Below are 27,116 nucleotides of genomic sequence, written 5' to 3' on the forward strand. Positions count from 1 at the left end.
GTCAGCATGGCCTATGCTAGCATTTGGGTATCTTGGTATATATGACCTCTTCAAGGCCATCATTCCATCCGCTGAGCTCTGGCCTCCATGCCCTAACTTTCTTTATACAAAGTTATAGTCTCTGTAAGGTCTTGAAAGAAGGTTCTACTAAAGCCCCTGCAAATGAGGAGGATTCTGATTAGACCATCAAGCATTTAAGCAGACTTGGATAACTCATGGATTTAGACACATCCGTAATACTTGTGGTGTTGTTTTTTATTTTTTTTCTTGTCTCCTTACAGCCAGAGCTTCCATTACTTGCAGAATTTCCATCTCAGCATTCCCAGTTTCCAGTGTGCTCTTTATCTCATCAGACTTTTGATGGTCATTTTGGAGAAATCTACAGCTCCTACTCAGAACAAAGGAAAAATTGGTGATGGGCCATATCCTCTTTTTTCTTTCATGAATAGACCTGTAAACTTAGGGCTTCCTAGGACCTTGTAAATTTTATAAGCAAATCTGTCCATAACTCTGGATGTGCTCTCTTGCTATACCAAGAAGGACATTTTTCCAGAAGGAGCTGTGTCTGATGTCTGCTGACATTGACTGGACTGAGTGTGGTTAGTTCAGTTGGCTAGATTTTGTTTGGCTTTTGTTTGTGTCCTTTTTTTTTTTTTTTCCCCTTAAGTATCTGAGACATTTGACTGAAAGACATAAACCGTGAAGTTAATAAAATGGGAGAGAGAGGAGAAATCAGAATTAAGTGTAAAGAAAGGTTTGGCCCCATCCCTGATCTTTTTCTTTCTTTCTTTCCTTCTTTTATTTTATTTATTTTTTTTTATTTTTTTTTTTTTGCGGCACACGGGCCTCTCACTGTTGTGGCCTCTCCCGTTGTGGAGCACAGGCTCCGGACGCGCAGGCTCAGCGGCCATGGCTCACGGGCCCACCCGCTCCGCGGCATGCGGGATCTTCCCGGACCGGGGCACGAACCCATGTCCCCTGCATTGGCAGGCAGACTCTCAACCACTGCGCCACCAGGGAAGCCCCCTTCTTTTATTTTTTTAAAATTTTTATTTATTTATTTTTGGCTGCGTCGGGTCTTAGTTGTGGCACGCAGGATCTTTCGTTGCAGCGCACGGGCTTCTCTCTAGTTGTGGCGCGAGGGCTTTTCTCTAGTTGTGGTGTGCGGGCTTAGTTGCCCCGTGGCATGTGGGATCTTAGTTCCCTGACCAGGGATCGAACCGGCGTCCTCTGCATTGCAAGACGGATTCTTAATCGCTGGACCACCAGGGAAGTCCCCCTGATCTTTTTCTTTAACTATCTTTTGACATAGCTCTTGGAATGCATCTCACTGATACAACTTAATTGGCAGCACAGACAGAAAGCAAGGAGAACATGCAAAACAAACCTTTATTATTCCCTGTTGTTTAAAAGGGGAGGGTTTGGTATGAATCTAGGAAGCAGCCACTGCTTGTTGGCCTGCCAAGGAGGAGCTGAGATGGACTTCCCACTGCCCAGCAGCATTCCTTTTCTCTGTGTGTCTGTGTGGTTCACATTTGTGTCAAGACAGGGTAAGAGGGTGCGACATGTTGAGTCTTAGAGAAATGGGTTTATTTCTGGTAGAAGAACCAGTAGAGCAGGAATTCATGACAGCTTTTTTTCAAATTGTCTGTTAGCCCAGGAACGTCATAGTAAATATAAAGGAATAATCCCTTTGGTCAGTAATCATCCCCAAAAGCCTGCAAAACAAGAGTGAAGTTCATTTTCCATGAATGAGATATCTTTGCCTTGTTTCTCCAACAGCTTCCCTGGCCAGACAGTTCCTTTTCCGGGTGTGGCCAAGTGGGGAGAAAGAGAAGAGCAGCATTCCTAATGACCAGCTCCAGGCTTTGCTTAGGTGAGAGGCTCAGTTTCTGTCCACAAGCCAAATAGCCTTCCATTTTGCCACTGTTCAGATCCCTTGTCTGGTCAAAAACTGAGAAATTGCCTTGGTTAGGGGTAACTTGGAAACAGTGAAGTAGGTTTGAAATTAACATAATTTGGAATATGTGGATTGTCAGATCTTCTTGTTCTGTTTTATACTGTCAGCTAGTTCTTTATTAAATCAAATCATAGAGGAAGTGGGGGAGTCTGCTGTTGTATCCTGCCTTGTTAACCAGTGAGTCAGATATTTATTATTGCCTACCATATCCAAGACACAGCCATCACTTTCAAGGTGTCTAACTGTATTTCCAACTGAGACATCATTTCCTTTACCTCCTGACAAGTATTTGGAATCCTTATTAAAAATAAGTATTGGGAGTTCCCTGGCGGTCCAGTGGTTAAGACTTGGCGCTTTCACTGCTATGGCCCCAGGTTCAGTCCCTGGTTGGGGAACTAAGATCCCACAAGCCACGTGGTGCAGCCAAAAAATAAAAAAAAATAAAGTAAAATAAATGCTAATAGTTGTTTTAAAGTTTAGTACCTGGTAGTGTCTCAAGAAAGAAATCTTGATTTAGGAATTCTGTAACATGCATTCATACTCCTATGGCTGTCAATGCAGCATCTACCTGGAGCACACAGACAGTGTTCTGAAGGCCATAGAGGAGATCGCTGGTGTTGGTGTCCCGGAGCTGATCAGCTCTCCTAAAGAGGCATCTTCCTCCACATTCCCTACACTGACCAGGTAAGGGAGTACTCTCCTCTTGTTCTCTCCCTAAGTTAGAATCACACTGTCTAATGTATGTAGTTTCCAAATAACTACCTTACTCTTCATCTAGTTCTGATACAGAGGGTAGGTACAATCATTCATTCAACACACACAGTGTCTACTGTGCATTCTCTCCAAGCAGCTCTTAGCCAGCCCATGTGAAAGGACCTTACTGAGGAATGAATTTTCAGTAGTTACAGTCTTCAGTGGCATTGGATATTTAATCACCAGACTTCTATCAGTGCTTTCATCCTTTAAATGTGAAATTACTTTTCCAGTATTTTAGCCATCTTTAGAAGGATACAGTGATTGTTGTATCTAACCATATATGTCTCACTTAATGGGTTTTGTGTCTCATAATATCAGTGGTTATCTGACACTCCTATGGTCTTCACAGTTTATAACACACTCTTACATCGTTTATCTCACTTGATCCTTTTGATGAATCTGTGAGGTAGGTATCATTACCCCTGTTTCACTGATGAGAAAAATGAGTGTTAGGGGGCTTGCTCAGTTGATACAGGCAATAAAGTAAATATGGAACTAGGAACTTAAACTCAGATCTTCTCACCACTACTTTCCTGCTGTTTACCACTACACTCACCCTTCATGAACTTAATCCTCTGATTTTACAGGTCATCTTCTCGGCTCATTTCTAAATCCTTCCCACTCTCACGTCCTCTTAGAGTGGACCCTAGTGAAAGGACATTCAGAGAGGTGGGGAGGGAAATAACTTTTGGTTCCCTGGCTTCTTCCCAGGACTTTGTTTCTGAGCAGTGCATCATTGTGTGGGCATCATCCTTTTCTCTTCTAGGCACACGTTTGTCATTTTCTTCCATGTGATGATGGCTGAACTAGAGAAGACAGTGAAAGGTCTTCAGGCTGGAACAGCAGCAGACTCGGAGCAGGTAAGTCAGATATTCCCACCCCAAGAAGTAGACTCTGGATTACTTGGAAGCTGCTGATTCTTCTACGCCTTGGGTCCAGAATTTTCTCCTAAGCTATTTCCTTCGAGTTACTAAGATCCAGGATTTTTTTTTCAAAGAGCTTCTGGTTTAATTTCCTTTCCCTCTGGTTGGAAGTGAGGATTGGGCTCTGTTTTCCCTGGCTACTTCCCAGGGGACTTGGGACTCCATAGACCTAGTCTGGAAAAAAATATCTTTGGTTGCAGCCTCATATACCGGGCTGCAACTTGTGATCTGGCATGAGGTGAGCAAGCCTGTTTGAGATGCTGTGGTAGCCTGGGCTTTGGTAGCCTGCTAACCAGAACCGAGCTAGCCTGCTGGGAGATAGGGCTTGCCTAGGGAATCAGAGAAGCCACAGGGAGCTGATGGCCCAGAGGTATGTTGCAGAGGCTTTTTCCTACTTGGAAATTATTGAAGAGAGGTCCTCTTATTAGAAAGTCTCTATAAGATACCCTAATGTTACCATATACATGCAGGCCTCAGAACCATCTTGTGGGTGCACTGGTTGCCACATCTCTGTAGGAGGATAATTGGCTTAAATCTCTGTATAACTGTGTAGTTCAAGAACCATATATTAGTAGGAGTACAGTAAGAGAAGTATTTGGCTGTGATTCAGAGGTGTGTGTATATTTGGCTGCCTCTAGATTCATGAAGAGAAGCTCCTCTACTGGAACATGGCTGTTCGAGACTTCAGTATCCTCATCAACCTGATAAAGGTGAGCATGGAAGCTCCTTATCTCATCTCACTGGCTAATTGCAGGAACCACCAAGGGGCCTGGCTTCCAAACTGGACTCTCCCCAGCCTCCCTTGGGGATCTGCTTCCCACATCTTCTTCCCTATGCCCCACCCACCCTGGATAACCCCTTCCCCTCTTCCTGAGCAGTGTCTTTTCCTTCTCTGCCTTCCTCCTTCCCATCTGTGCCACAGCACTTACTATTTAATGGGTCCTTCCCCGTGTCATCGCCACCACCACCCTGCCGTGGGTCTGAGCACATTCCCCACTGTGTCCCTCTTCCCACCTGAGTGCCTTCTTTATCCCTCACACATACTCTGTGCTCTCCCCCACTCCATGATTTTGCTCAGACTGTTTCTCCAGCTTAGAATGTTGCTCTCTCTCCTTTCTGCCTCATCTACTCTTTCTTCAGGCTTCAGATCAAGGTTTGGGGCCTCTGCAATGCCATCTTCTTAACATTCCCAGTTGGAATCAATTCCTTGTTCCTCTCAGCTCCCCTCTTCCTTTTCTTGAACTTCAGTTACAGGGATTCCTTCGTTCTGCTTTGTAATTGACTTGTTGACATATTGGCCTGCCTTCTTCATTTTAGACGTCTCTGCAACACTCAGAGCTGTGCTTTGCATGGTGGGGAGGAGGCTGGGGTGCTCAGAGGAGCAGGCTTCAGCTTTGGTTTCTTGTCCTTCATCTCTACAGGTGTTTGACAGCCGTCCTGTTCTGCATGTATGTTTGAAGGTGAGACTGGCCCTCTTTAGTGTTTATCCTTCCTGTGAGTTAACTGAGTGGAATTGCTTAATACCTTGACCAAAAGCCAGTCTCCAGAATCTGTGCTATCAGGTAGTCTAGAAAAGACCATGGATATGTTTTCCCATACTAGTTGGATGACAAGAGAAACCAATTTTACTATGAGTTTGAAAACTTAGTCTTAGAAATAGGATTAGTGGCTTCAGGAGCAGTAGTCACTCCCTGCCATTCCTTCCCAGGCAATAGAAAGGAAGGAGGAGTGGGTGATTGCTCTTTTTAAAGCCCATGTATGGCCTTATCAATGTGGGAGCTGGTGTTCTGGTATCTGCTGAACTCCTCTGCCGGGGGATATCCCAGATTAGCCATAGATTTGATGGTAAACCCATCAAATCTTTGATAGCTTAAGAGCTAAAGAACACTATAGGGAGAATGCTTCTAGGCCCACTCTTGACAGTTCCTTCTTGTGGATGGTGCCCCATTCTCATTATCTCCTGGCTTCTCTCTTCCTCTTTACTCACTCCACCCTGGTGCCATTATGGGAGATGGGTGAGAAGGGGGAGTCATTTACCTGATTGGTAAATTGGGCAAGTGGTCATGTGCTTTCTCAGCTCTACGCAGTTCTTTCCTCTTGAGAGTAAGGTGTCCTCAGGGAGCTGGGGTTCCCCTCTGTTCCTCTGTGCCCTCATTCTCAAGCTGAGCAACACCCCTGTGCATTGACTGTGTCTGGGGTAGGTAAGTCTGCCTAATTCTGGGGCTTAGTTAGCAGGCCCATTTAGCTTTTGCATTAAGCTACATTCTCCAAATTAACCTTTTGGACCCTTTCCAATTTATTTTTTATATATAAAAATAAGAAAATAAACCCCCTGGTCTGGGAAATGTTATGCTGCCTGAGGCAGGGGACTTTCAGGTAAAAGACCTCAGCTAGAGGTCATCACCAGTGTGTCTCTTCTCTTCTTCAGTACGGGCGTCTCTTTGTGGAAGCATTTCTGAAGCAGTGTATGCCTCTCCTAGACTTCAGTTTTAGAAAACATCGGGTAAGAACTGAGAACAGAGAGCAAAAATATGCCCTGTACAGTTGTTCAGAAGATATGTCCACGGCGATTCCTGGGCTGGCATGGGGGTGGTCCCTTTGCCCAGGTTCTGGGCCACAGATCTGCTTAGGTACTTCTGGTCACTTCACCTATCCCCAGAGATGCCCATGTAGGACTGAATGTTCCATAGTACGTCCGCCTTCCTACTTCTCCTACAGACTTGAGGATGGTTGTTCTTTTTAGCTTGATTTTATTGTGCTACTGCAGTCCCAGGACCTCACATATTAGTGTGTCATTTGCTTATTCCTGTGTGCTTCTCTAAGTCTGGTCTTGGGAATTTAAAAACAAAACAAACGAACGAAAAAAACCTCATTTGTGTCTTAAACTCTTGTTATAACGGAGTCTTGAGAGTTTTTTACCCAAGTGGGATCCAAGACTAGAGTAGTGAAATAAGAATAGAAACAGGGGCTCCCCTGGCAGTCCAGTGGTGAAGACTTCACGCTTCCACTGTAGGGGGTGCGGGTTCCATCCCTGGTCGGGGAACTAAGGTCCCGCGTGCCCCACAGTGCAGCCAAAAATTTTAATTTAAAAATAAAAAGAACAGAAACAGAGATGATTACTTCTTACACATACTTAGCAAGTTGAACTTTGCAAAACACTCTCACAATATTTGGTTGGTCCCTCATAACTCAGAAAGATAAAGGGGAGGATAGCCAGTGATCACTCCTCCTCCTATTTGAGGGCCAAATTAAGATAATTGTCTAGCATAATCTTGAAAAATTGTGAATCACTATGTTGTACACCTGAAACATATTGTAAATCAACTATACCTCAATTTTAAAAAAAGAAGAGATGATTATCCATATACAGCTGGAACCCGCAGGCTTGATCCTCTTTGGAACCCTTGGTTGCAAGAATATCTTGCATATAAAATGAAATGAGAACGTTTCATATGGCACTTACAAATGTTGTTGGTTATAGGAAGATGTTCTGAGTTTACTGGAAACCTTCCAGTTGAATACAAGGCTGCTTCATCACCTGTGTGGGCATTCCAAGGTAAGATGGAAAGCAGGTCACACCACCAACCCACCTGTTGGTTTAATCTGTGGTTGTGATTTTGGAGATCCGTGGGCTCCAGTGCCTTCTTCCTTTTTTACCCCTCTTGAGCCTTTATTTCTGGGACTATGTCTGTCCAAAGGCAGTTTATTCAGAGTGGTCAAATCCTCAGTTGCTGGCAGAGATTGGGTAATCATCTAGAGGGGAATTTCTGCATCTGAAATTTGACTCAAACTCCATAGCCCTGTTTCCTCCAGGAGCGCTTCTTTGGTGAGAGAATGTTGGTGAATGTGTAACTGCTACAAAGTACTCTGGGCAGGAGGAATATTATGTAAGTGATGACTCTGCTGGAGACAAGAGGTAGTTCTAAAAGCAGCTGTTTTTAGAGCTTTTCAGCTGTACTACTTACTTGTCAAGGAACACATCTGTCTCTTGTGAGAACATTTTAGCATTAAAGGACTTTTCCACTTGAAGCCTGGAGTTGAGCCAGTCATTTTTTGTGTGAAGGAACACAGAACCATGGAGTGCTGCAGTCACTGGCAAGCCCAGTTCCTGTTGTTCATTTCCTCCCCTGGTTCTAACTTTTTAAGGTGCTGAACAGTGGAATTTTATAAGGACTCCCTCAGCTAAACAGGGATACTCTCTGTTGTTTAATATCAGTAGAATATACATTCAAGAATATATTACGTAAATTCATTGATAATTGATCAATAAGAGGTTATGAAGAGGAACCGTGAAGTGTTGGTGGTATGTCTTCTAGGCTCTTTTAGCTTGAAGGACAGCTGCCATTCTCTTCGGAATACTCTGCCGGACTACTGCTCTTTGATGGAACATGTCTCTGGCCTGTACTGGCAGGGCATATGGTCTTGTTCAGTGTTCAAGGTGTCAGGAATTCAAAAGTTTCTGTATAGGAAATGTGAAAGCATGATGATAAACCCAGATGAGTTGGATGCATTTGTTTCCATTCAGATTCACCAGGACACGAAACTCACCAAGCATGTGCCTTTGCTCAAAAAGACCCTGGAGCTGTTAGTTTGCAGAGTGAAAGCCATGCTCATCCTCAACAATTGCCGAGAGGCTTTTTGGCTGGGCAATCTCAAAAACCGGGACTTGCAGGTAAGCCTGGGAGCCCGCCAGTAGTAATCTCCTACTTCCTTTCTTTGTGAGAGCATTGGAAAGTATCTAAGGAAGGTCACCTAAGCCCCACTCTCTCAATACTCAAAACTGCTTTTCTCAAATCTGTGACTGTTTAGCTCTTAACGTTAGGGTACATTGCCTTTGGGCCCTGGTTGCAGGTTGCACTCCTCATCCCAGGCAGCGAAGGCACCAAAACATACCATTGATATCAACAAGGCCTCAGACATAGAGGAGCAGATCAGGAAAACCTCCTTCCATAGCTAGAGGGATACCTTTAAGCCCTAATGTGGGTAGATTTAGAATATTTTTGTATATAAAACTTTGTTTGTTTAGTTATTTTGGGTTTTTTCCCCTAAAACCAGTCTGTCTTGTTCCTGAAATTATTCTCTGGCTAATTTTAACAAATGAGCATTTCTTAGTTCTTTCAATTGTCTGACTGACTGGCTGAAATCTTGTTTTGCTTATACTACTACTTTGGAGTTATAGCATTTTTCAAATACAGTGCAAGCCCTCCTCATTCATGCTTACAACATCTGAGTCTTAAAATCTTATATACGACAAAAAAAAAAAAAAAAAAAATCTGGGCTTCCCTGGTGGCACAGTGGTTGAGAGTCTGCCTGCCGATGCAGGGGACACGGGTTCGTGCCCTGGTCCAGGCGGATCCCACATGCCGTGGAGCCATGGCCGCTGAGCCTGCACGTCCAGAGCCTGTGCTCCGCAGCGGGAGAGGCCACAACAGTGAGAGGCCCGCGTACCGCAAAAAAAAAAAAGAAAAGAAAAGAAAAAATCTTATGTATGAAAAGAATAGCTCCCCAGAGAATTAGCTTCCTTTCTTCACTTCAATCTCTTGCTTCCATGAGAAAATTGAAGCTCAGCAAAGTTAAGTAAACTTATCATTCAGCCATAAGTGAGTGGAGCAAGGGTTTGAGTCCAAACAGTCCTGATCCAGATTTGATGTTCTTAAACCATTTTAGTGTACCATCCTTTAGCCTCTACATGGCCATTTGTGATTGGTGTGTTGGTGTTCATGCTCACATACCTTAAGGTATTTGGGAAACTTTAGAACCATATTCAGCATTACCTGAAAGAGTCACCAATACAGTCTGGTCTTGTAAAACTAGTATGATATTAGAATACAAAGATGAACCTTTAAAACTACATATTGTATCAGAGCCACAAGCATCTTAGAAATCTTGGGTTGATTATCACTTCTCTAGATGCTGGATCACAGGTTGGTGTCCGTGTTTGGCCATATTTGAATGACTGAATATCTTTCTTTGCTTTGTCTATAAACTAAGCCTTTCTCCCCTTGAGACCCCATATGTGATCATTTATAACCCACTGTTTGTCCTGGCCCATTCACATTCAGGGTGAAGAGATTATATCCCAGAATTCCCAGGAGAGCACAGCAGATGAGCGTGAGGATGATACGTCATCCCAGGTCTCCAAGAGCAAAGGAACAGAGGTATGTCTGTAAAAGGCACCAGAGTGGCATTGATGGTAGAGAGTGCAGAATTTTCCCTGCTTGATTTTATAATCAGATACTTCTATGCCCATCTCCATTCCCTCCAAAAAAGCTTCTGTGCTGATGTGAATTCTGTGGGGGCCAGAAAAAAACCCACACGATATTATAATCACTCAATATTTTAATCACAACTTGAGTATCTGGAGTTGTTTGTAGCATATGTTATAGAGTTGAAAGTTCCCTTCCATTATAGCCTCCTGAATTCATATCTGAAACCATTTTAGAGGGGAGATAAGAGGTCAAAGTGTTCTCTAAGTGTTGAGAAGAATGAGTTAAACCATTTAAACATGTTGTTTGAATATCTAAAATAGAAATGTGAAAGCTAAAGCACAGAATCAAAAGCTGCTGCCACTGAGGACTAAAGTAAGAGTAGGAGTCCTTATGCTCTTTGGGGCTACTACCAATGCTTTTGAGACTTTAAAGAAAGCTAAAGAAAAATGGATATATTTATTAAAGTTTGTTACAATGCAGGTGGGTTATAGATACAGAGAAGCTGAGATTTAAGAACCCCTGCTGTGGATACAGTTTGTAATGCAATTTGAGGCTGATGCGTAAGGACTATTTAGTATGAACAATTCTTTTATTACATGGTCCTCTGTTTTATTTGTATAGAATATCTCCACCTTGTTCTGATAAAAAAGTTTTATGGCTTTCTTTTTTTCCCTATAAATTTATTTATTTATTTATTTTTGGCTGCGTTGGGTCTTTGTTGCTGCATGCGGGCTTTCGCTAGTTGCGGCGAGCGGGGCCTACTCTTCGTTGTGGTGCACGGGCTTCTCATTGCGGTGGCTTCTGTTTGTTGCAGAGCACGGGCTTCAGTAGTTGTGGCACGCGGGCTTAGTTGCTCCGCGGCATGTGGGATCTTCCCAGACTAGGGCTCGAACCCGTCTCCCCTGCATTGGCAGGTGGATTCTTAACCACTGCGCCACCAGGGAAGTCCCCATAAAATAGTTTTGAGGCAGACAGTATCCTATTAGTTTGGTGCTTTGTCATAAGCAAGCCTCCCAGATTAGATTTTACAAACCAGAGAGAATTTTACTCTGGATTCCTATTGGATTTTGAATTTAACAAACATTTCATTCTATATTGAATGCCCATTTTGTTCCTATGTCACACACATGCAGTGGAGCTGGAGGGCCGTGGCTTATTTACAAATCATGCATATTTGGTTGGGTTGCAGAATGGCATAAGTCAGTATCAAAATGGCTCCCTCCATCGTCTTGGCTTAGAGGCCATGATACAAGAATGGGGGAGCCTCTGATTCATTCTCAAAAGAATGGTTTAAAACCTATCACTGTTTTTAACAACGATACAATACAGTCATATATGCTGTGGGAGCAGTGTTGCAAGTCATGGCGTCGCCCGGATGACCTAAAATACTTAATTATCCTTTGCCTCTTAGGACGGTGAAGAAGATGAAGCAAGTGATGGAGAAAAGGAGCAAGAGAGTGATGATGACTCTGATTAGACCACAGAATGATACTCCCTCCCCATCTCTGCCAGCTACTTACCATTTTGTGTTCAGGGTTTCAAATCTGCTGTCTGCCTTTCTAACAGGAAGCATCCTATTTTGTCCTTAAAGAAGGGGCTTTATTGAATCAACTTAATTGTGGATTTCACAGGTTGTCTACTAACATCAAAGACCGTGGCTCAGAATTCGAATGTAGTGTTACTTACCAATTTAGGCAAACGTGGCAGTGCTGTGCTAGCCTCCTGAATTCAGGGCAGTGCTGTGACTCTGAGCTTCAGGAGCTAGTTTTGAAACTCTGGATTTATTCTAGAATTTAGGCTTGTACCAGTCTTACAAATAAATTCTGTTTTAAGTTCTGCCTCAGCTACCTCATTCCTATTTTCGAATTTCCTTCATAGATGGAACTGAATTGGTGTTTGTGCAGAGAAATAATGGAGACTGGTACAACACATCAGTTCTACCAATTACAATCATATGTTCCCTATTACAAGGACCCTATTATTTGAGATGAGAAGATATTTTGTGATCTTTTTTGGAGGAGTGACGAATTTCTTTTAATGCCCAAAGAAAGTCTAATGTTTGGCTGCTTTTTAAATTTTTGGTGGTCATGTAGATATGATAAAGGAGAAAAAGGCAGCATCAAATTCATGTTAACTTTGCATATATAATTTTTATTTTATTTCCACATTATTCTGAGTTATACCTATAATCTAGTTAGAACAATGCTACAAAATTACTTATAGTTTATTAAAAATAGAACATTAGGAGTACATTTCAGGTAAAATGGAGAACTCTCATGTCTTCTGCCAGAAAGCCCAGTTTCAGTGCTGCTACCAAGTTCTTTTTTGCCAGGCTGTAAATATTAATATTTGTTATATTTGTACCCACTTTTGTACTCTCTGGTAGTATTAGGGTGTGGCTGGTTAGGTTTTTTTGTTCGTTTTATGGTGGGGGAGGTTATTTGTTTTTGTTTTTTTAAATTAATCGTTGACCCACATATAGATTTTTGACCCCTTCATCCTCATGTACATAGAAATCCATAATATCCTTCCTTGACACTCTTTGTTTCCCCAACTCATTGTGGTCTTCAGTGTTGAAAAGAGTTCACGGTAGGCTCATTGGTTTATATGGTTTGTTTAATGGTTCTTTATTACATGTACATGTCAATGCTAGTTTGACTCTAAATGGTTGTTCAGCTTTACAATAGAAATGTTCTCCCTTGCTCTGTCACTGGCCTATTTTTGGACAGGAAGAGAGGAGGGGGGCTCCTGAATTGTCACTGTTTGACTGAAAAGCAAGATGGCTGGGGCAAACACAGTTTCCTTTACACAGAAAGGTCTATGTAAGCTTCAGGCACATAGCAAAAGGCGTGGTGTGAGGAATGGGGATCAGATGGGGACACTTTACTTGGAGTGTTGCAAGGCAAAGGTGCACTTATTGTATGTCGCATACAGCAAGAGGATGGAGCACAGCATCTATTTGCACATGGTCACTGTCATCTGAATCTGAGGCTTCCTTAAGTCCAGTGTGCCCCTGGTGCTCCCGGCTGATGATTTTGTAAACGGCTGACTTGTCTGAAACTCTGAAGGTCCCAGTCCACTTTGGCGGCTGAGCCGTGATGACCCTGCCAAAGACAGAATCCACTCCATTGAGGCAGACAGGCTGAAGCTTCCTGACCAGCCCTTTCTTGTTGTTCATGGTTCAGAGCTCTGACGTGTGGCAGGGCAACTTGGGACTCACCCCAGGCTCCAGGAATGGACTGTCTAGAACTAGAGAGACCTCTTAAAAGCACAGCTGCACCTCAAGATTAGAAGGGGTGTGGGGGAAACAGGGGGAAGCCCTAAAGGGGTGCTTGGAAGGTGTAGGTGTTGTATGCTGCAGCCATTGGAAGCCCTCATCCGGTGGGGTCCATGGTGACCAGAGCTGGTATCCTGCCATTGACAGTCCTAGAGGAGAGGAATCAGAACATGGAATTTTCCTAGCATGCTTTTGGCAAGGGCATGGCTGTTTAAATTCACATCTCTGTCTCATTATTGACTTTAACTTACTCTGTAGTTCTCATGAAAAGATTCCAATAGATGTTAGGATATTAGTAATTCTATAAAGGGCAGTAGAGGATAGTGACAAGTATTGAATCTGGCAACTGCTATGTGTACTTTATTAAACCTTATCACAAGCCTCTGAAGGTAGGTTTGTACCCATTTTACAGATGAGGAAATAGATGTGTCCAAAATGGAGTGTCCCTGTTCAGCATTAGGATCTGTGCTGTGTTGATAACTGCTGAAGTCAGAATCTATGCCTCTCAGGTGGCAGAAGCTGCTGGCATTTCATAATGAGACATTATTTGTGGATGGATGCTCAGAAAGGTGTGTCTTGCCAAATATTTGTGACTCTAAATCCCATGTATTTATACCGTTGGTTCTCAAAGTATGATTCTTTTTTTTTCTTTCATAATTGAGATTTTATTGGTTGTTTTGAGGATCAGTACACAGACATTTCAACTTGTACACAATTCTCAACATACGTACCAAAAACCTAAAAAATCATGTAGTTGTGATTCTTTTCTGAACAGTTATTCCAGTGACTTTCCAGCTTAAAATTTGGGGGCAAATTTTCCTTCACAGGATATCAAGTACCAATATCTTCAAATATTGATATGCTGTTACATCGTAAGTCCCACTAATTCACAATTTAATAATCACATACACTACATACTCAAATTGTCAGTCGTTCACAGCACATTAACAGTTACTAGAAGAACTGGACTACCACAACCAAAGATGTTACAGAGTGCACAAAATTCTGCCCAGGAGAGCCAAGATCAAGGGGTGAGTGGTTTGCTTTAGGAAACAATTCTACCAAAAACAACGTGGGAAGAGAAGTAATTTAAAGTGTTTAAGACATTAAATGCACAGCTGACTCCAAACTGCCATTTAGTATGCTTTGTATTATAGGATATAAAAGCTACACCCAAGACAATCAAAGCCTCCCATATTCAATATCCCACTATTTTCTGGTTGTACCAAAAAATAAACAACCAGCAAATGATTTCACCTCTTAAAAAAAAGCATTTACACTTAAAAAATGGGATGAGGTGGGATTCCTTCCTTTTAAAAAATGTTTCTAGAGCTACTAAAAAACTTGCATTTACAAAATAGTTGATAAAAATATTCCTCTGGATTGTACAAGAAGGGAAACAGGGACCACTGATAGGACCAGGTGTGTGATATTAATCAGACTTGGCTTCTTTCTCTCCTGCTTCATCAGAAGCTGGGCTCTCCTCATTTTTAGTTTCTCCATTTTCTGCAGGTAACTCTTTAGTCTCTTGGTTGGCCACTTCAGTCTGTTTTCCCTTTGCTCCCCTTTTCCCTTTTGTTTGCACTTTTTTTGTCGGAAGATTTATCCTTTCCTGCCGCCTTTTTTGGCTTCGTTTCCACTTTTGCAGGAGCCGGATTAGCTGACAACCTCACCGATCTCCTCTTGGGCTCCTCCTTCGCCGCCCCCTCGGCCGAGCTGACCTTCCTCTTGGGCATCGTGGCGGCGGGGCGGGCGGGCCGCGGCGTGCCGAGAGCCTTCGCGAAGCTGGGCTGCCTGGCCGCTGCCGCTCCTCCTGCCGCCCGAGCTGCTGGGACCCGCGGCGGGGGCGGTCTCAAAGTATGATTCAGGGACTAGAACCATGACAGTCATCTGGGAATGTGGCAGAAATGCAGATTCTTGGGCCCCACCTGAGACCTATAGAATCAGAAACTCTGGGGGGAAGGACCCTGCATTCTGCATTTAAACAAACCCTCCAGGGGAGTCTGATGTACCTTGTAGTTCGAGAACTTCTTATGCTGTTCCTTTAAGGAACTTCAGCTTTTACTATTCTTAATTATGGAGACAGTCTGCTCTTGGCCCTAAAAACCTCTTTTCTGACACAAGGGAGCAGATCTCTCAGGGCCCTGAGCTACTTATATACCACCTCAGAGGAATTCTACCAGGCTGGGAGGGAAAAGAATTCCGAAGGCCAGTCTTTTAAAGTTTATAAAAGATTTTTCTGGTTCTTCTATGTGTGTTTTGTTTTTGTTTTTTTCTTATCTATGAAAGACCCACTGGTTAAGAACTTGATTCCCGCCCCGCCCTTTGGAGATAAAGGGCTGGGAGGATGTTGCTAACGCAAAATTTATCCAAGTAGAATTCGGACTTGCCATTTTTCTACTTTAAAATTGTCAACTACTAACATTTTTTGAGCACCTACCTATTATGTTAAGGGGCATAGCATATCCCTTTTCTTTCCAGTCAAGTGTATTTCTCTGCCCCTTCTCTAGTCTCCCTCAAAGGTAGCAGCAGATCTGATCCCATCCCATCCAGTAATTGCCCAGGAAATACTGTTAAAAGTTTGACACCTCCACCATAGTTTGTGACACGGTAAGTTTCGTTTTTTAAAGGGAATTGTTAGTGACCTTTCAAACCAGAAGACCTGCCCCTGACAGTGGTTAGTAGAAAGGAGATTTGTTGATTTCCTCCAACTGGTATGTTTCTCCTGATCTATGCAGGCCCTTGTGCATACTGCTCAAATATCTGGGCTGCCTTCGGATGAGAAATTGACACCCAGGGGATAGTTATCTATTCCAAACAGCCTGTGGAAGGGTTCTGGTGCTTGATATTATGACCCTAGGAGCATACATCCAGGATCAGGGCTGCTCTGGTACACCACCAAGGCAAGGTGCAGGTGGAGGGCGTTAACGCCTCTGAGCATATGACCAAAAAAAGAAAAATCCCAGGAGCCTTTCCTCACTTGTCTCCTAAGACGAAATAGGGCCAGAAGGAAAAGGCTTTATCAAATATCCAGCCTAAATATTGGGCAGAACCGGGCTTCCCTGGTGGCGCAGCAGTTGAGAGTCCGCCTGCCAATGCAGGGGACACGGGTTTGTGCCCCGGTCCGGGAAGATCCCACGTGCCACGGAGCGGCTGGGCCTGTGAGCCATGGCCGCTGAGCCTGCGTGTCCGGAGCCTGTGCTCCGCAACGGGAGAGGCCACAACAGTGAGAGGCCCGCGTAACACAAAATATATATATATATATATATATATATATTTATTTATTTTGGCTGCACCGGGTCTTAGTTGCGGCACTTGGGATCTTCATTGCGGCATGCAGACTCTTAGTTGCGCCATGCATGTGTGATCTAGTTCCCTCACCAGGGATTGAACCCGGGCCCCCTGCATTGGGAGCATGGAGTCCTACCCACTGGACCACCGGGGAAGTCCCCTGAGATGATTTTGAATTGCAACTTTTTTCCACCCAGTAAGTTTATTTTTATTTTCCTCTTGAATAAAAGAGATACTTGTTATTTAAAAAGCAAACAAAACAGGAGTTTTTATTGCACAGTTGTGTTTTTTATTTTTTTGGGGTGGGGGTTGGTACGCGGGCCTCTCACTGTTGTGGCCTCCCATTGCGGAGCACAGGCTCCGGACGCGCAGGCGCAGCGGCCATGGCTCATGGGCCCAGCTGCTCCGCGGCATGTGGGATCTTCCCAGACCGGGGCACGAACCCGTGTCCCCTGCATCGGCAGGCGGACTCTCAACCACTGCGCCACCAGCGAAGCCCACGTGTGTTTTTTAAATGAAAGTCCCCCAAAGCAGAATTGTATGATTAAGAATTGTTGGATAGAGAAGGCTTCATGCTGTTATGACAATATGCACCACAGTCCTCTGTCTAATCTGCCCAGCATTAAGGGATGTATTCCTGGAGGTACCATTTGCCATCACCTCCAAGTCTGATACTCCACCTCCACGGCTACCATACATGTATAGAAAGCCAGAATCTCCCATACTTCATATTATTGATGATCTACAACATCAGTTTGGTCTGTATCATGCAACACAACATTCTGGTTGCACCATCCAGGGATTCTCGTGACAACAGCCGCATTTGCTCTGCTGAGAGCCCATATAATGTTTTTACAGTAGCCAGCAACATTGCCACACTGCACACACTATACCTATAGCCATGCAAATAATGGTCCAAGTACACATGATTGCAAAGGCAACTCAAATGACCACACAATACAATCAAAACATTTCTTCACGAATTTGATTTCGCGCTGATTGTTATACCTGGAGTCAGTGACAAGATCCCCAAGTTCTGTGAAGTGTGTGACAGACTCAAGGATAGGGATCTGTCTCCCTTATGCTGAGGCAGTCTATCACCCGGAAGCACTCCTTGCTGCACCAAGAGCATTCCTGAAGCTTGCCTGTGAAGCCCTGCATCACGCGTTGGGAACAATTCCTACAATGAAGAAGTACCACATTGGCAAACCCATAACTGGAGGACTGAATGGCAGAGAGCCTTCTGGATGCCTGCGTTTGATATTTAGGATCGATATTTATTATTATTTTAGAAACCATTTACATGAAAATGTGGGAGAGCTCAGATGGACTTCCTGGACTTCAGTTTTCTCATCTGTAAAATTGGAAACCTCTTCCTCACTTCCTTCCACAGGGTTTGTGAGGATCCAGTGAGGTAACAGCTATTAAAGCATCATTATAGGGGCTTCCCTGGTGGAGCAGTGATTGAGAATCTGCCTGCCAAGGTAGGGGACTATGGGTTCAAGCCCTGGTCCGGGAAGATCCCACATGCAGCGGAGCAACTAAGCCCGTGCGCCACAACTACTGAGCCTGTACTCTAAAGCCTGTGAGCCACAACTACTGAGCCCGCGTGCTGCAACTACTGAAGCCTGCATGCCTAGAGCCCATGCTCTGCAATGAAAGAAGCCACCGCAATGAGAAGCCCACGCACCGCAACGAAGAGTAGCCCCCGCTCGCCACAACTAGAGAAAGCCTGCGTGAAGCAACGAAGACCCAACACAGCCAAAAATAAATAAATTAAATAAATAAATTTATATTTAAAAAAAGCAGCATTATAGCTTATAAGATCTTCTACCAGAGTACAGGACTGTTAGTAATGTTTTCTTCCCAGCTACTGCTAGAAGAAATCTGACTGTTCATCACTTTTTAAAAACTAAAAGGCATTTACCATATAAACCAGATTGTAAATATTCCCTGAAACAAATAAAATTGCACGTAATTCCACTACCTTAACAAACTAGGTATTGACATTTTTTTGGTATATCCTTCTTGTCCTCAAGCAGATATAATTTTTGCATAGTTGCAATTTAAAAAACAACAACACATGCATTTTGTTTTCCCTTTCATTTATCATCTCCATTATGTTGCCACAGTTTTTCATAATTAGCATTTATATGACTGCATAATATTGCTCTAAGTGGCCATACCAATGTTTAGCCATTCCCCAACTGTTGAGATTTATTTTTAAAAAACACATAATGCCTCAAAGAACACCTTTGTGCATAAAGTGTTTTTTCTTTTTCAATACTTTTGTTAATACCTAGGTTAAAAAGTTTGAAAATTTTTACAGCTCTTGCTAACAATTTACAAATTTCCTTCCGAAGGGTTTGTGCCAGTTTACAGTGTGACCAGCTATTTACGAGTTTACCAATTTCCCCTCAGCCTCTTCAACACTGAGTATTATCGTTAAAAAAAAAAATGTTTGTTCATTTTATAATTGTAAGGTGGGACATCATGTTGTGTTGTTAAAAGGCATTTTAAAAATGATTTGTATTTAATGTGGTTTAATTGGCTATGCCCAGCTTATTGTGGACACAGGCCGCAAGCTTAGTCTGGAGCACCCGAGGGAAGGGATGATGCGGGCCCACGCTCCCCCGCCAAGGACCGTAACCTCCAGAGACAGAGGTGGTGGTAGCGGGGGGTGGGGTGGGGGTGGGGGTGACTTTGGCGCGTGCGCACTCCATTCTTCTCCACGGCCTGGAGGCGACGGTCTTCAGGGGCGTGGGAGCAGCGCGAAGAGGCCAGTGAAGATGTGACAATGCGCAGGCGCACCACAAGGCCCATGGATTCGTGGGTGCCCCAGGAACGGTGTGGACTGGCGGCGCAGGCGCACTGGCGGCCTGGAGGGTCGAGGCGCCTGCGCAATCGCGCTTCCTTAGGCTGCAGCCATGGCGGGGCAAGAGGATCCCGTGCAGCGGGAGATTCACCAGGACTGGGCGAACCGGGAGTACATTGAGGTCATCACCAGCAGCATCAAGAAAATCGCAGACTTTCTCAACTCGTTCGGTCAGCGGGCGAGCCGGGGGAGGCTGGGAGGAGGGAGGCCTGCTGAGGGAGGGCGCTGAGAAGCTTTGAAGGGGACTCGGGGAGCCTTGGGCTCCTGCTGGTTTTCGCTTCCTCCTTCAGGCCGCACCTTCCCCCTCTCGCCCTGACTCCCGGCCTCCACTGGGCAGTCCCTGTGGGGTGTTCCTGCCTCACGCTGAGCTCATCGGCTTCCTTACCTTCACCCCGGATCCATTAACAAGTCTTTCCTTTTCCCGGATACGTCAGGCAGCCCCATCCATCGTCTGCTTCTTTTCTTCTCTTCAGTCGCCTCCCTTCTTCTGTGCTTCGCTTCCAGTCTCCGCTTGGCTCTCGGGACGCAGCATGGCTGTGTTACTGCCTTGTAAAGACTCTAGACGGTTGCCCATCTCCTTCCGGATCGAGTCGAAGCCCTTGAGCTCCGAGCCTCTTAGTCGCTCCTCCGGCCCCTCCTGTGGGTTCCTTTCTGTCTCCGCGCGCGCTGTGCTGAGTGGCAGCAGGTGAGGGCAGAGTAAGGTCCACATCGCGTCAGGCCATGGACATCTCTGCATTGCTAGTCTCTAGCCGACAGTGGGTGTTCTGTCTGCTTCTAGCAAAATCTTTCCTAGGCCTGCTCGTGACAGTTTTAAATTCTCTTCGCATTGTTCCACATCCTTCTGGACGGCAGGCGCCTAGCAGAGACCCCCTACCTCATGTTCTCCAAGTGTTTCTTTGAGAGAACTGAACGCTGGGTAGACTTTCTATGGCATCACAAGGTGTGGGGATGACGTCTAGTGATCTTTTTCCAACTGCTGTGCTTCTGGTCCACTCTTTCAGCAACATTAAGCGATTAAGATTAAGGAGGGGACACCGATGTATTAAAAAAGATTTCAAAAGGAATTATTTTCTAGCTAGAGAACTGACAAGTCCTGAGGAGTATAAAGGTGACAGGGCAAGAGTCTTGTCAGAAAGTATCAGCAAGAGAAACTAGATCTGAGTACAAGGCTCTCTCTCAGGTTCTGTGGGGGACACAGAAGCCTTGAAGATGAAATAAGGACAACTTCAGAGCAAAGCAGAACATTGCTTTTGTCTTAATATATTCACATACAATGTGACTTGGTGTGATGGATTTCCTCACACAGGGAATGAGGGTGAAGGTAGTATTAATGAGAGATGAGAATAGTATAAATTATATGTCAGTGATACAAATTCACACACATAACTTAGTATAGAGGTTGTAGTAGGGAATGGTAGTCAAGAAGTCATAGAACTCATGTATCCTGAAATTATTTTTTAAGTTCTGTGCAAACTATTTTGATGTTAGTTTTCCTAATTGTCTCTCCTTCCTTAGCTAAACTATTATTGGGGGTGCTTTAGGGTATTCTTTACTCATAACGTTCCCTCAGAGGCAGAGCCAGGTAAGAGAAAACAAAATGTTCCGTGCCCCGGGAGGGATGGAGTGATGACAGGGTCACAGCTTTGACACTTTGGCTTAGCCTGGAGAGGCAGTGGAAAGTAGTTGGACAGATAACTGACGTGGAGAGTTTTTACTTTTAAAACCAGAAGCAGGGCTTCCCTGGTGGCGCAGTGGTTGAGAGTCCACCTGCCGATGCAGGGGACACGGGTTCGTGCCCCGGTCCGGGAAGACCCCACATGCCGCGGAGCGGCTGGGTCCGTGAGCCATGGCCGCTGAGCCTGCGCGTCCGGAGCCTCTGCTCCGCGACGGGAGAGGCCACAACAGTGAGAGGCCCGCGTACCGCAAAAAAAAAAACCCCAAAAAACCCCAAAGCAAAAGGCTTCATTTATCTGGTAGGAGTCAGTATCTGATATGTAGACACAGAATATCCAAACAGAGTATTAAGAATGTCAGTTCAGTAAATAAAGCATCTAAAATAACAAGTTAAACTGGTGCTGTTGTTCAAAATTGAAAAGTGATCTAGCATCTCACTTCCCCCAGTTTGGATCTAGGTAATGTAATAACCTCGTTTCTGAGCACGGAATCATATTAATAAGCATATAATAAACATACATTTATCTCTGGCATAAAACTTCTTGACATATTACTGAAGTTTTAGTGGGTGAGTCTTGGAACGAACCGAAAATTGAAGAGTTTGAGCTTAGGATTGCGGAGGAGGAGTGTCTCTTTTCTTGCTTTATAAGCAAGGAAATACCTGTTGTGAGATTTTAGCAACTGCGTATGAGTCCCATTTTATGATCAGATAGAGAATAAAGACTTTTTTTTTTTTCTTCAAAATTTCCAGCAAGTCCTAGACCAAGGAAGTAGATGCATAGGATTCCGTTCTTCAGGAATGGGAGCTGGGAGAAATGGCTTCCCTTGGCTTAGGCCATTATTCTCCTTTAAGGTGAGGATAATGGCCTAATGTTTGCAGTAATTACTAGGTGGTTTTTGAAGATTTTAGAAAGTGTATTTAGTCCTTTTAAAGAAAAGAACAATTAATTACAAGTAAGAACAATTAGGAAGCACGATTAAAAGTTAAAGCAATTTGTCTTAGCAGTTAGGTATACCTGAGGCAAGTTCCTGAAGATTGACGATATCATGATACAAGAGTTTAGACAAAGACCACCAGGCTGAGAAACTGGGTAAATCGTAAGGATAGACTTCAGTGTGTTGTCTTGGCATTGGATGACTCAGGATGAGTGAGTGTGGGATGTATTTTCCCTGTCTAAGCCCTTAGCATGACTCCTCAATTCTGACATGTATCTGGGGGGGCTTTGTATTGTGTTTATAATGTGATTTGGTGGTGCAGAGATTTAGCAGGCGTTTACTTTGAGGGGGCATCTATAGCTTTTTGAAAATGGCAGCAGACCTATAATTCTCACCCTGACCACAGAGAGCTTGTGTAGGGCATGTGCTTTGGGGAGGGAACTGTTTTTCCGGGATACCTAATGATTCTGAACAGCTTTTACCCTGTGATTCCAGCTAGTGTGAGTAGAATTTTGATCTCTTTGTGGTTTACCCTTTAAGCATTGGAGGACCACCTGAACCTGAGGACACACAGATCGTGATGGAGCACTAACATCCTAACACTGGGCCTATTCTGTACTTTGAATTGATGATGTTTCTAAAAATAGATTGTTACAGATGATAGCTTTTTATTTTTACACCTTTTTTTCTGACTCTAAAGCTAATATGTTCAGAGAAATGTAACAAAAAAAAATAGAGAATGAGGCTGGTTTTTGTTTGTTTGTTTGTTTGTTTTTTGCAGTACGTGGGCCTCTCACTGTTGTGGCCTCTCCTGTTGTGGAGCACAGCCTCCGGACGCGCAGGCTCAGCGGCCATGGCTCACAGGCCCAGCCGCTCCGCGGCATATGGGATCTTCCCGGACTGGGGCACGAACCCGTGTCCCCTGCATCGGCAGGAGGACTCTCAACCACTGCGCCACCAGGGAAGCCTGAGAATGAGGCTGTTTTTAAATCTCAATTCTTATACTTGGCAAACAAATACAGCCTCTTGTAACTCCAGCTGTGCGTCAGATACTGTGAGAAAGGGATAAATAAGAATAAATGGACATAGCCACTCTTAGGAAGTTTATAATTTTGTTGGAGAAATAAGACCTTAAGAGAAAGACAGTGCTGATTTTTGTAGGTTAAGGTTACGTGCAGTAAGAGTTCAGAGAAGTTGTCTGGTAACTGGCATTTGTTAGCGGTGGTAACGTATGCACACCATCAAGCCCCCTGATGAGGACAACTTGCTTTTTCCATTACAGTCTGGTGATAATGTACATACAAATGCATTGTGGTTTCAAATTTGTCCGGCTGCCGCATGGTTTCCCAGCATTTTGTTTGAATCGGTATGTATTTAATGGGATCTGAAATATGACTGAAGTTTCTAGAGTTCAACATTTTACATTTTCAACAGTGCTTATCCATGCAGGCCAGTAACATAGTGCTGTTTTTGGATTCTGATTCATCACCAGATTGACAGAGCTAGAACAGAACAGCCATCCAGGAAGGAACCCTCCCTCTCACCAACCTGCGCCTTCATTTTGGCAGACGTTTTTATGGGAAAAGACAGGTTGTCGGTGATAACATTCACGCTCTTACTGAAAAGCATACGCGATGTGCCTCTGAGCTTCTAAAAACCAGGCTGAAAAGAGATTAGGTCCTGTTGGGCAGTCCTAGCAGTGGCGGTGTATCCGGGAAAAGGAGGGTGCTGAGGTGCTTCTGCTCAAGCTGGGCCTGGGAATTAGAAGAAGCAGCCCTAGCAGATTTAAAAAAAAACACAAAAAAACAAGATGAAAAAGAAGAGTGAACAATGTCCAGAATAGGCAAATCCTTACAGAAGAGGGAGAAGTATATCCACTCAGCAAAGACCTCTGAGAGGTCCACTTTGAACTGACTTGAAGGAGAATGTTTAAAAGGGCAAGATGAGTAAGATTTGGACTTGATGAAATGAAAGTCAAGGCAAGATCAGGGTGCGCAAGATTTGTTAAATTGGGTGCTGAAGTGCTTTTGCATAGCATCCGGGGAAGAGATGAAAAGGAGGGGTGTGAGCTAAGTATGAGATCACTGGGTGGGAGAGTGTCTCGGAGAGCAGATATTTTAAACTTCAGAAGTGAGGATTATTGAGAGATGACTGAAGAACAGTTTGGGGAGGCGTATGGGAGTAATTAGCATGCCTGGAAACCTTTTTCTCCCGGATGTTGAGAACAGTTGGAGGAAGAGTCGCCAAGTGATTGGTGTCAGAGAAGTTTGCAGGGGGAAAGGTATTTTAGGGCAAGTCTAGGTTTCCTTTTGGGTGAGGTGTTAAAGAGATTGGAAAGGATAGGGGAAGAAAAGGAATTTTTTGCAGATGAAAGGTGAGATCCACAGGGTAGTTGATGTTCTCCAAGTTTTCTCTTGTTCTGAAAGGCCTGTGCAGGTGCTGATGGGACATCAAGCACCCTTAGAGCAGCAGCAGTGAGCTGGCTTCCATGAGCTCAGAAACACCACACCTTCCCTCCTCCTCAGGGTCTGCTGCTTCCTTGGCCTCTGCTTTTCTTCCCTATTGAGATTATTTTCATCCTCTTGTCATTTCCCCTCTCTTGAAACTCTTGGTTTGCCTATTAGCAAATGGCCATCTGTACAGCCTTGCTGTATTAGTTTTCTCTTTTCTATTGCTGCCATAACAGATTACTACAAATATAGCGGCTTAAACCACATGCATTTACTATTATACAGTTGTGTAGGTCAGAAGTCCAACACTGGTTCACTGGGCTGAAATCACAGTGTCAGCAGGGCTGGAGGCTCTAGAAGAGGAGCTGCTTCCTGCCCGTAGGTTGTTGGCAGAATTCTGTTTCTTGCAGCTGTCAGACTAAGGTCCCTGTTTCCTTGCTGGCTGGCAGCTAAGGACCACGCCCAGCTTCTAAAGGTCACTTGCATCCCTTGGTTTATGGCTACCTCCCTCCATCTGCAAAGCCAACAGTGGCAGGTTGAGTCCCTCTCACACTTTGAATCTCTTCTTCCACTTTTCTTCTGCCTTTCTCTTCCATTTATGGATTTGTGATTAGATGGGGCCCATCTGGATAATCCAAGATCTCAAGGTCCTTAACTTTAATCACATGTGCAAAGTCCCTTTGCCTGTAGGGTACATATTCACAGGTTCTGGGGATTAGAGCGTAGACATCTTGCGGGGGGTGGTGGTGCGGGGCGGCATTATTCTCTGCCTGCCACGTTTGGTAGGAAGTTAGGCAGATCCTCTCCAAGCAGCTGTGCTCCTAAGATACTTCTCACCTTATCCTCCCACTGCCTTGTTTTGCCCACTCGTTCTTCGTATCTGTGCTCTGCATGATATATCATTCCTCCTCTTCATCTTAGGGGCTGTGTGTGTGTTTGTGTCTGGAATGGCATTAATCCTGAACGTCAGTCTTCTTTTACCAGATATGTCTTGTCGTTCAAGACTCGCAACACTAAACGAGAAATTGACAGCTCTTGAGCGGAGAATAGAGTACATTGAAGCAAGGGTGAGTATGATGGGCAAGGGCCTTCCTCATGAGGCAGGCATGGCTGTACAAGAGAGAATGCACATTTCCACTTGTTGCTGAAAAAACCTGGAAGCAGAAACAGGCTTAGAGAAGTTAACTACCTTGCCTGAATTTAAACCAGCTTTCTGGGACTCTGAAGCTGTCATCTTTTCTACCACTCCCAACTACCTAGGATAGAAAATAAGAGTTTTTTTTTTAGACCCCTCTAATGCTTTTGAATTTATCTGATTGTCAATTTTCCTTTGACAGGTGACAAAAGGTGAGACCCTCACCTAGAACTGTGCCATGCTGCTGCTGGGAAGTTGCTTTTACAGAACGCAGACCCTCGTGGGAAAGGCCCCAGCAGCCTTCAGCTCCTTCCTCTCTCCTTAAAGAGCAACAGGGCTTATTCTTGTTTTCCTTTTTTTCAAAAATGTGGCCTTTGGGCTCTGCCATGTACACCCAGCAGTGTGATGTGGCATGTGGGGAGGAGCCAGGGGAACTCTCAGAAACAACATTAGTCATTTTACTTCTTCAATGACACTTTGTAGAACTACTTGTCAACATATTTGAGGCGCTAAGAGCCAGAAGGTGGGGACTCTGTCAAGGTCCTCCCCACCTCTCTCTCTCTCTCTATCTCTCTCAGCCTTTCCTTGCAGTTCTCATTGCCTCTGCATTGATTCTATAAACGGTCTTTGCCTCCTCCCCACCTTTGGCCGGGGGTCAGAAGCAGTCCTGGCTGTGGTGCCCTGGCGAGGTGGCTGCCAGAGAATGTTGTTGCTAACCCACCAGTTTCTTGTCCTTTTGGGGAGGTCAAGCCCAGGCCCCCACTTGGCTTGAAAAGGGACATTTTCAGAGTTTTCTTTCTCTCACTTGGGGTGTCTTTATCTCTCATATTTCCCTAATAAACTCCTCAACTTTATCTGACTGCTGTGATTGTGGTGGGGAGAGGAGCTAGAGATGGGGCTCACATATTCCACAGAAATCTGATGTGTGGGATTCTTACTCTAACAGCAAACTTGCAGATGTAGCTGTTTGATCAAACCCTAGGTGGCTTGCCAGCTGGATCCCCCATATTTGGACTTTGCGCTAGTCCATCCTGAGAATCGTTTGGTCGTTCAGTGGACATTTACCGAGTACTTAGTATGTAGGCACTTTATGCTCCAATAAAATATGCAGTGTTGAATCAGGCGTGATGCTTGCCGTCTGTTGAAATACCAGCATCTACACAATTTAACTGCAATCCAGGGAAGACTATTAGTTTTATAAAGTACAAGCTAAACGTCTACTTCTTTTTGAAAAGCAAATCATTTAAGCAAAAGAGTCTAAAACTTTTCATTCTAGCATCAAAGCCTGCTATAAACTTGTGCCAACCCACTCCTAACGGCTTAGTCGCCATGTAGATTTTCATTTTAGTCATGTAGAAGTCATTTCTCCCTATTCAAATCTTACTTGCCACTCAAGGTCTAGCTTAAGCCGAACCTCCTCCATAAAGTTTTCCTAACGTTACTTTTCATTCAGTGCTGCCCTATTCCTTTTCTCAGTCCCTCCCATCCTGCCATGCTAATACTGCGCTTCAGCCCTGGGTTTGATCTTGTTCTCTGCCTTGGTGTCTGCATCGTACAGTGTACATCAGTGCCTTTGCCTGTGTTGCTCAGCTGGGTACCTTGCAAAAGGCAGGTAGTCAGTAAATAGCAA

At 44.3% G+C, this 27,116-nt stretch overlaps 3 protein-coding genes and 1 pseudogene across 7 annotated transcripts in view; 2 read left to right on the forward strand and 2 right to left on the reverse strand.

Annotated features, from left to right (window-relative positions):
- Positions 1-11,691, forward strand: part of FANCD2 (FA complementation group D2) — a 56,841-nt gene extending 45,150 nt beyond the window's left edge. For all 5 annotated transcript variants that reach the window (XM_067755428.1, XM_067755427.1, XM_067755429.1 and 2 more), the window contains 11 exons: positions 282-412; positions 1,783-1,876; positions 2,522-2,644; positions 3,483-3,576; positions 4,278-4,349; positions 5,061-5,099; positions 6,068-6,142; positions 7,121-7,195; positions 8,165-8,311; positions 9,702-9,797; positions 11,260-11,691. In XM_067755428.1, the coding sequence (XP_067611529.1) occupies positions 282-412; positions 1,783-1,876; positions 2,522-2,644; positions 3,483-3,576; positions 4,278-4,349; positions 5,061-5,099; positions 6,068-6,142; positions 7,121-7,195; positions 8,165-8,311; positions 9,702-9,797; positions 11,260-11,325 (1,012 nt within the window). In that variant the 3' untranslated portion in view covers positions 11,326-11,691. The remainder of the gene's footprint in view (positions 1-281; positions 413-1,782; positions 1,877-2,521; positions 2,645-3,482; positions 3,577-4,277; positions 4,350-5,060; positions 5,100-6,067; positions 6,143-7,120; positions 7,196-8,164; positions 8,312-9,701; positions 9,798-11,259) is intronic.
- Positions 11,692-12,731: 1,040 nt separating this feature from the next.
- FANCD2OS (FANCD2 opposite strand) lies at positions 12,732-13,457 on the reverse strand. The gene is given in 2 exon segments (XM_067755432.1): positions 12,732-12,839; positions 12,841-13,457. Coding segments are annotated over 2 exon segments (627 nt in total). The 5' UTR covers positions 13,360-13,457.
- A 304-nt stretch (positions 13,458-13,761) lies between these two features.
- On the reverse strand, positions 13,762-16,153 carry LOC137232733 (non-histone chromosomal protein HMG-14 pseudogene; annotated as a pseudogene).
- A 3,146-nt stretch (positions 16,154-19,299) lies between these two features.
- Positions 19,300-26,340, forward strand: BRK1 (BRICK1 subunit of SCAR/WAVE actin nucleating complex). The gene is made up of 3 exons (XM_067755435.1): positions 19,300-19,461; positions 25,336-25,418; positions 25,689-26,340. The coding sequence occupies exons 1-3, from the start codon at positions 19,344-19,346 to the stop codon at positions 25,713-25,715; spliced, it is 228 nt and encodes a 75-aa protein (XP_067611536.1). The 5' UTR covers positions 19,300-19,343; the 3' UTR covers positions 25,716-26,340.
- Positions 26,341-27,116: the final 776 nt, after the last annotated feature.

Source organism: Pseudorca crassidens, chromosome 10, assembly GCF_039906515.1.
Source record: "Pseudorca crassidens isolate mPseCra1 chromosome 10, mPseCra1.hap1, whole genome shotgun sequence".
Classification (NCBI taxonomy): Eukaryota; Metazoa; Chordata; class Mammalia; order Artiodactyla; family Delphinidae; genus Pseudorca; species Pseudorca crassidens.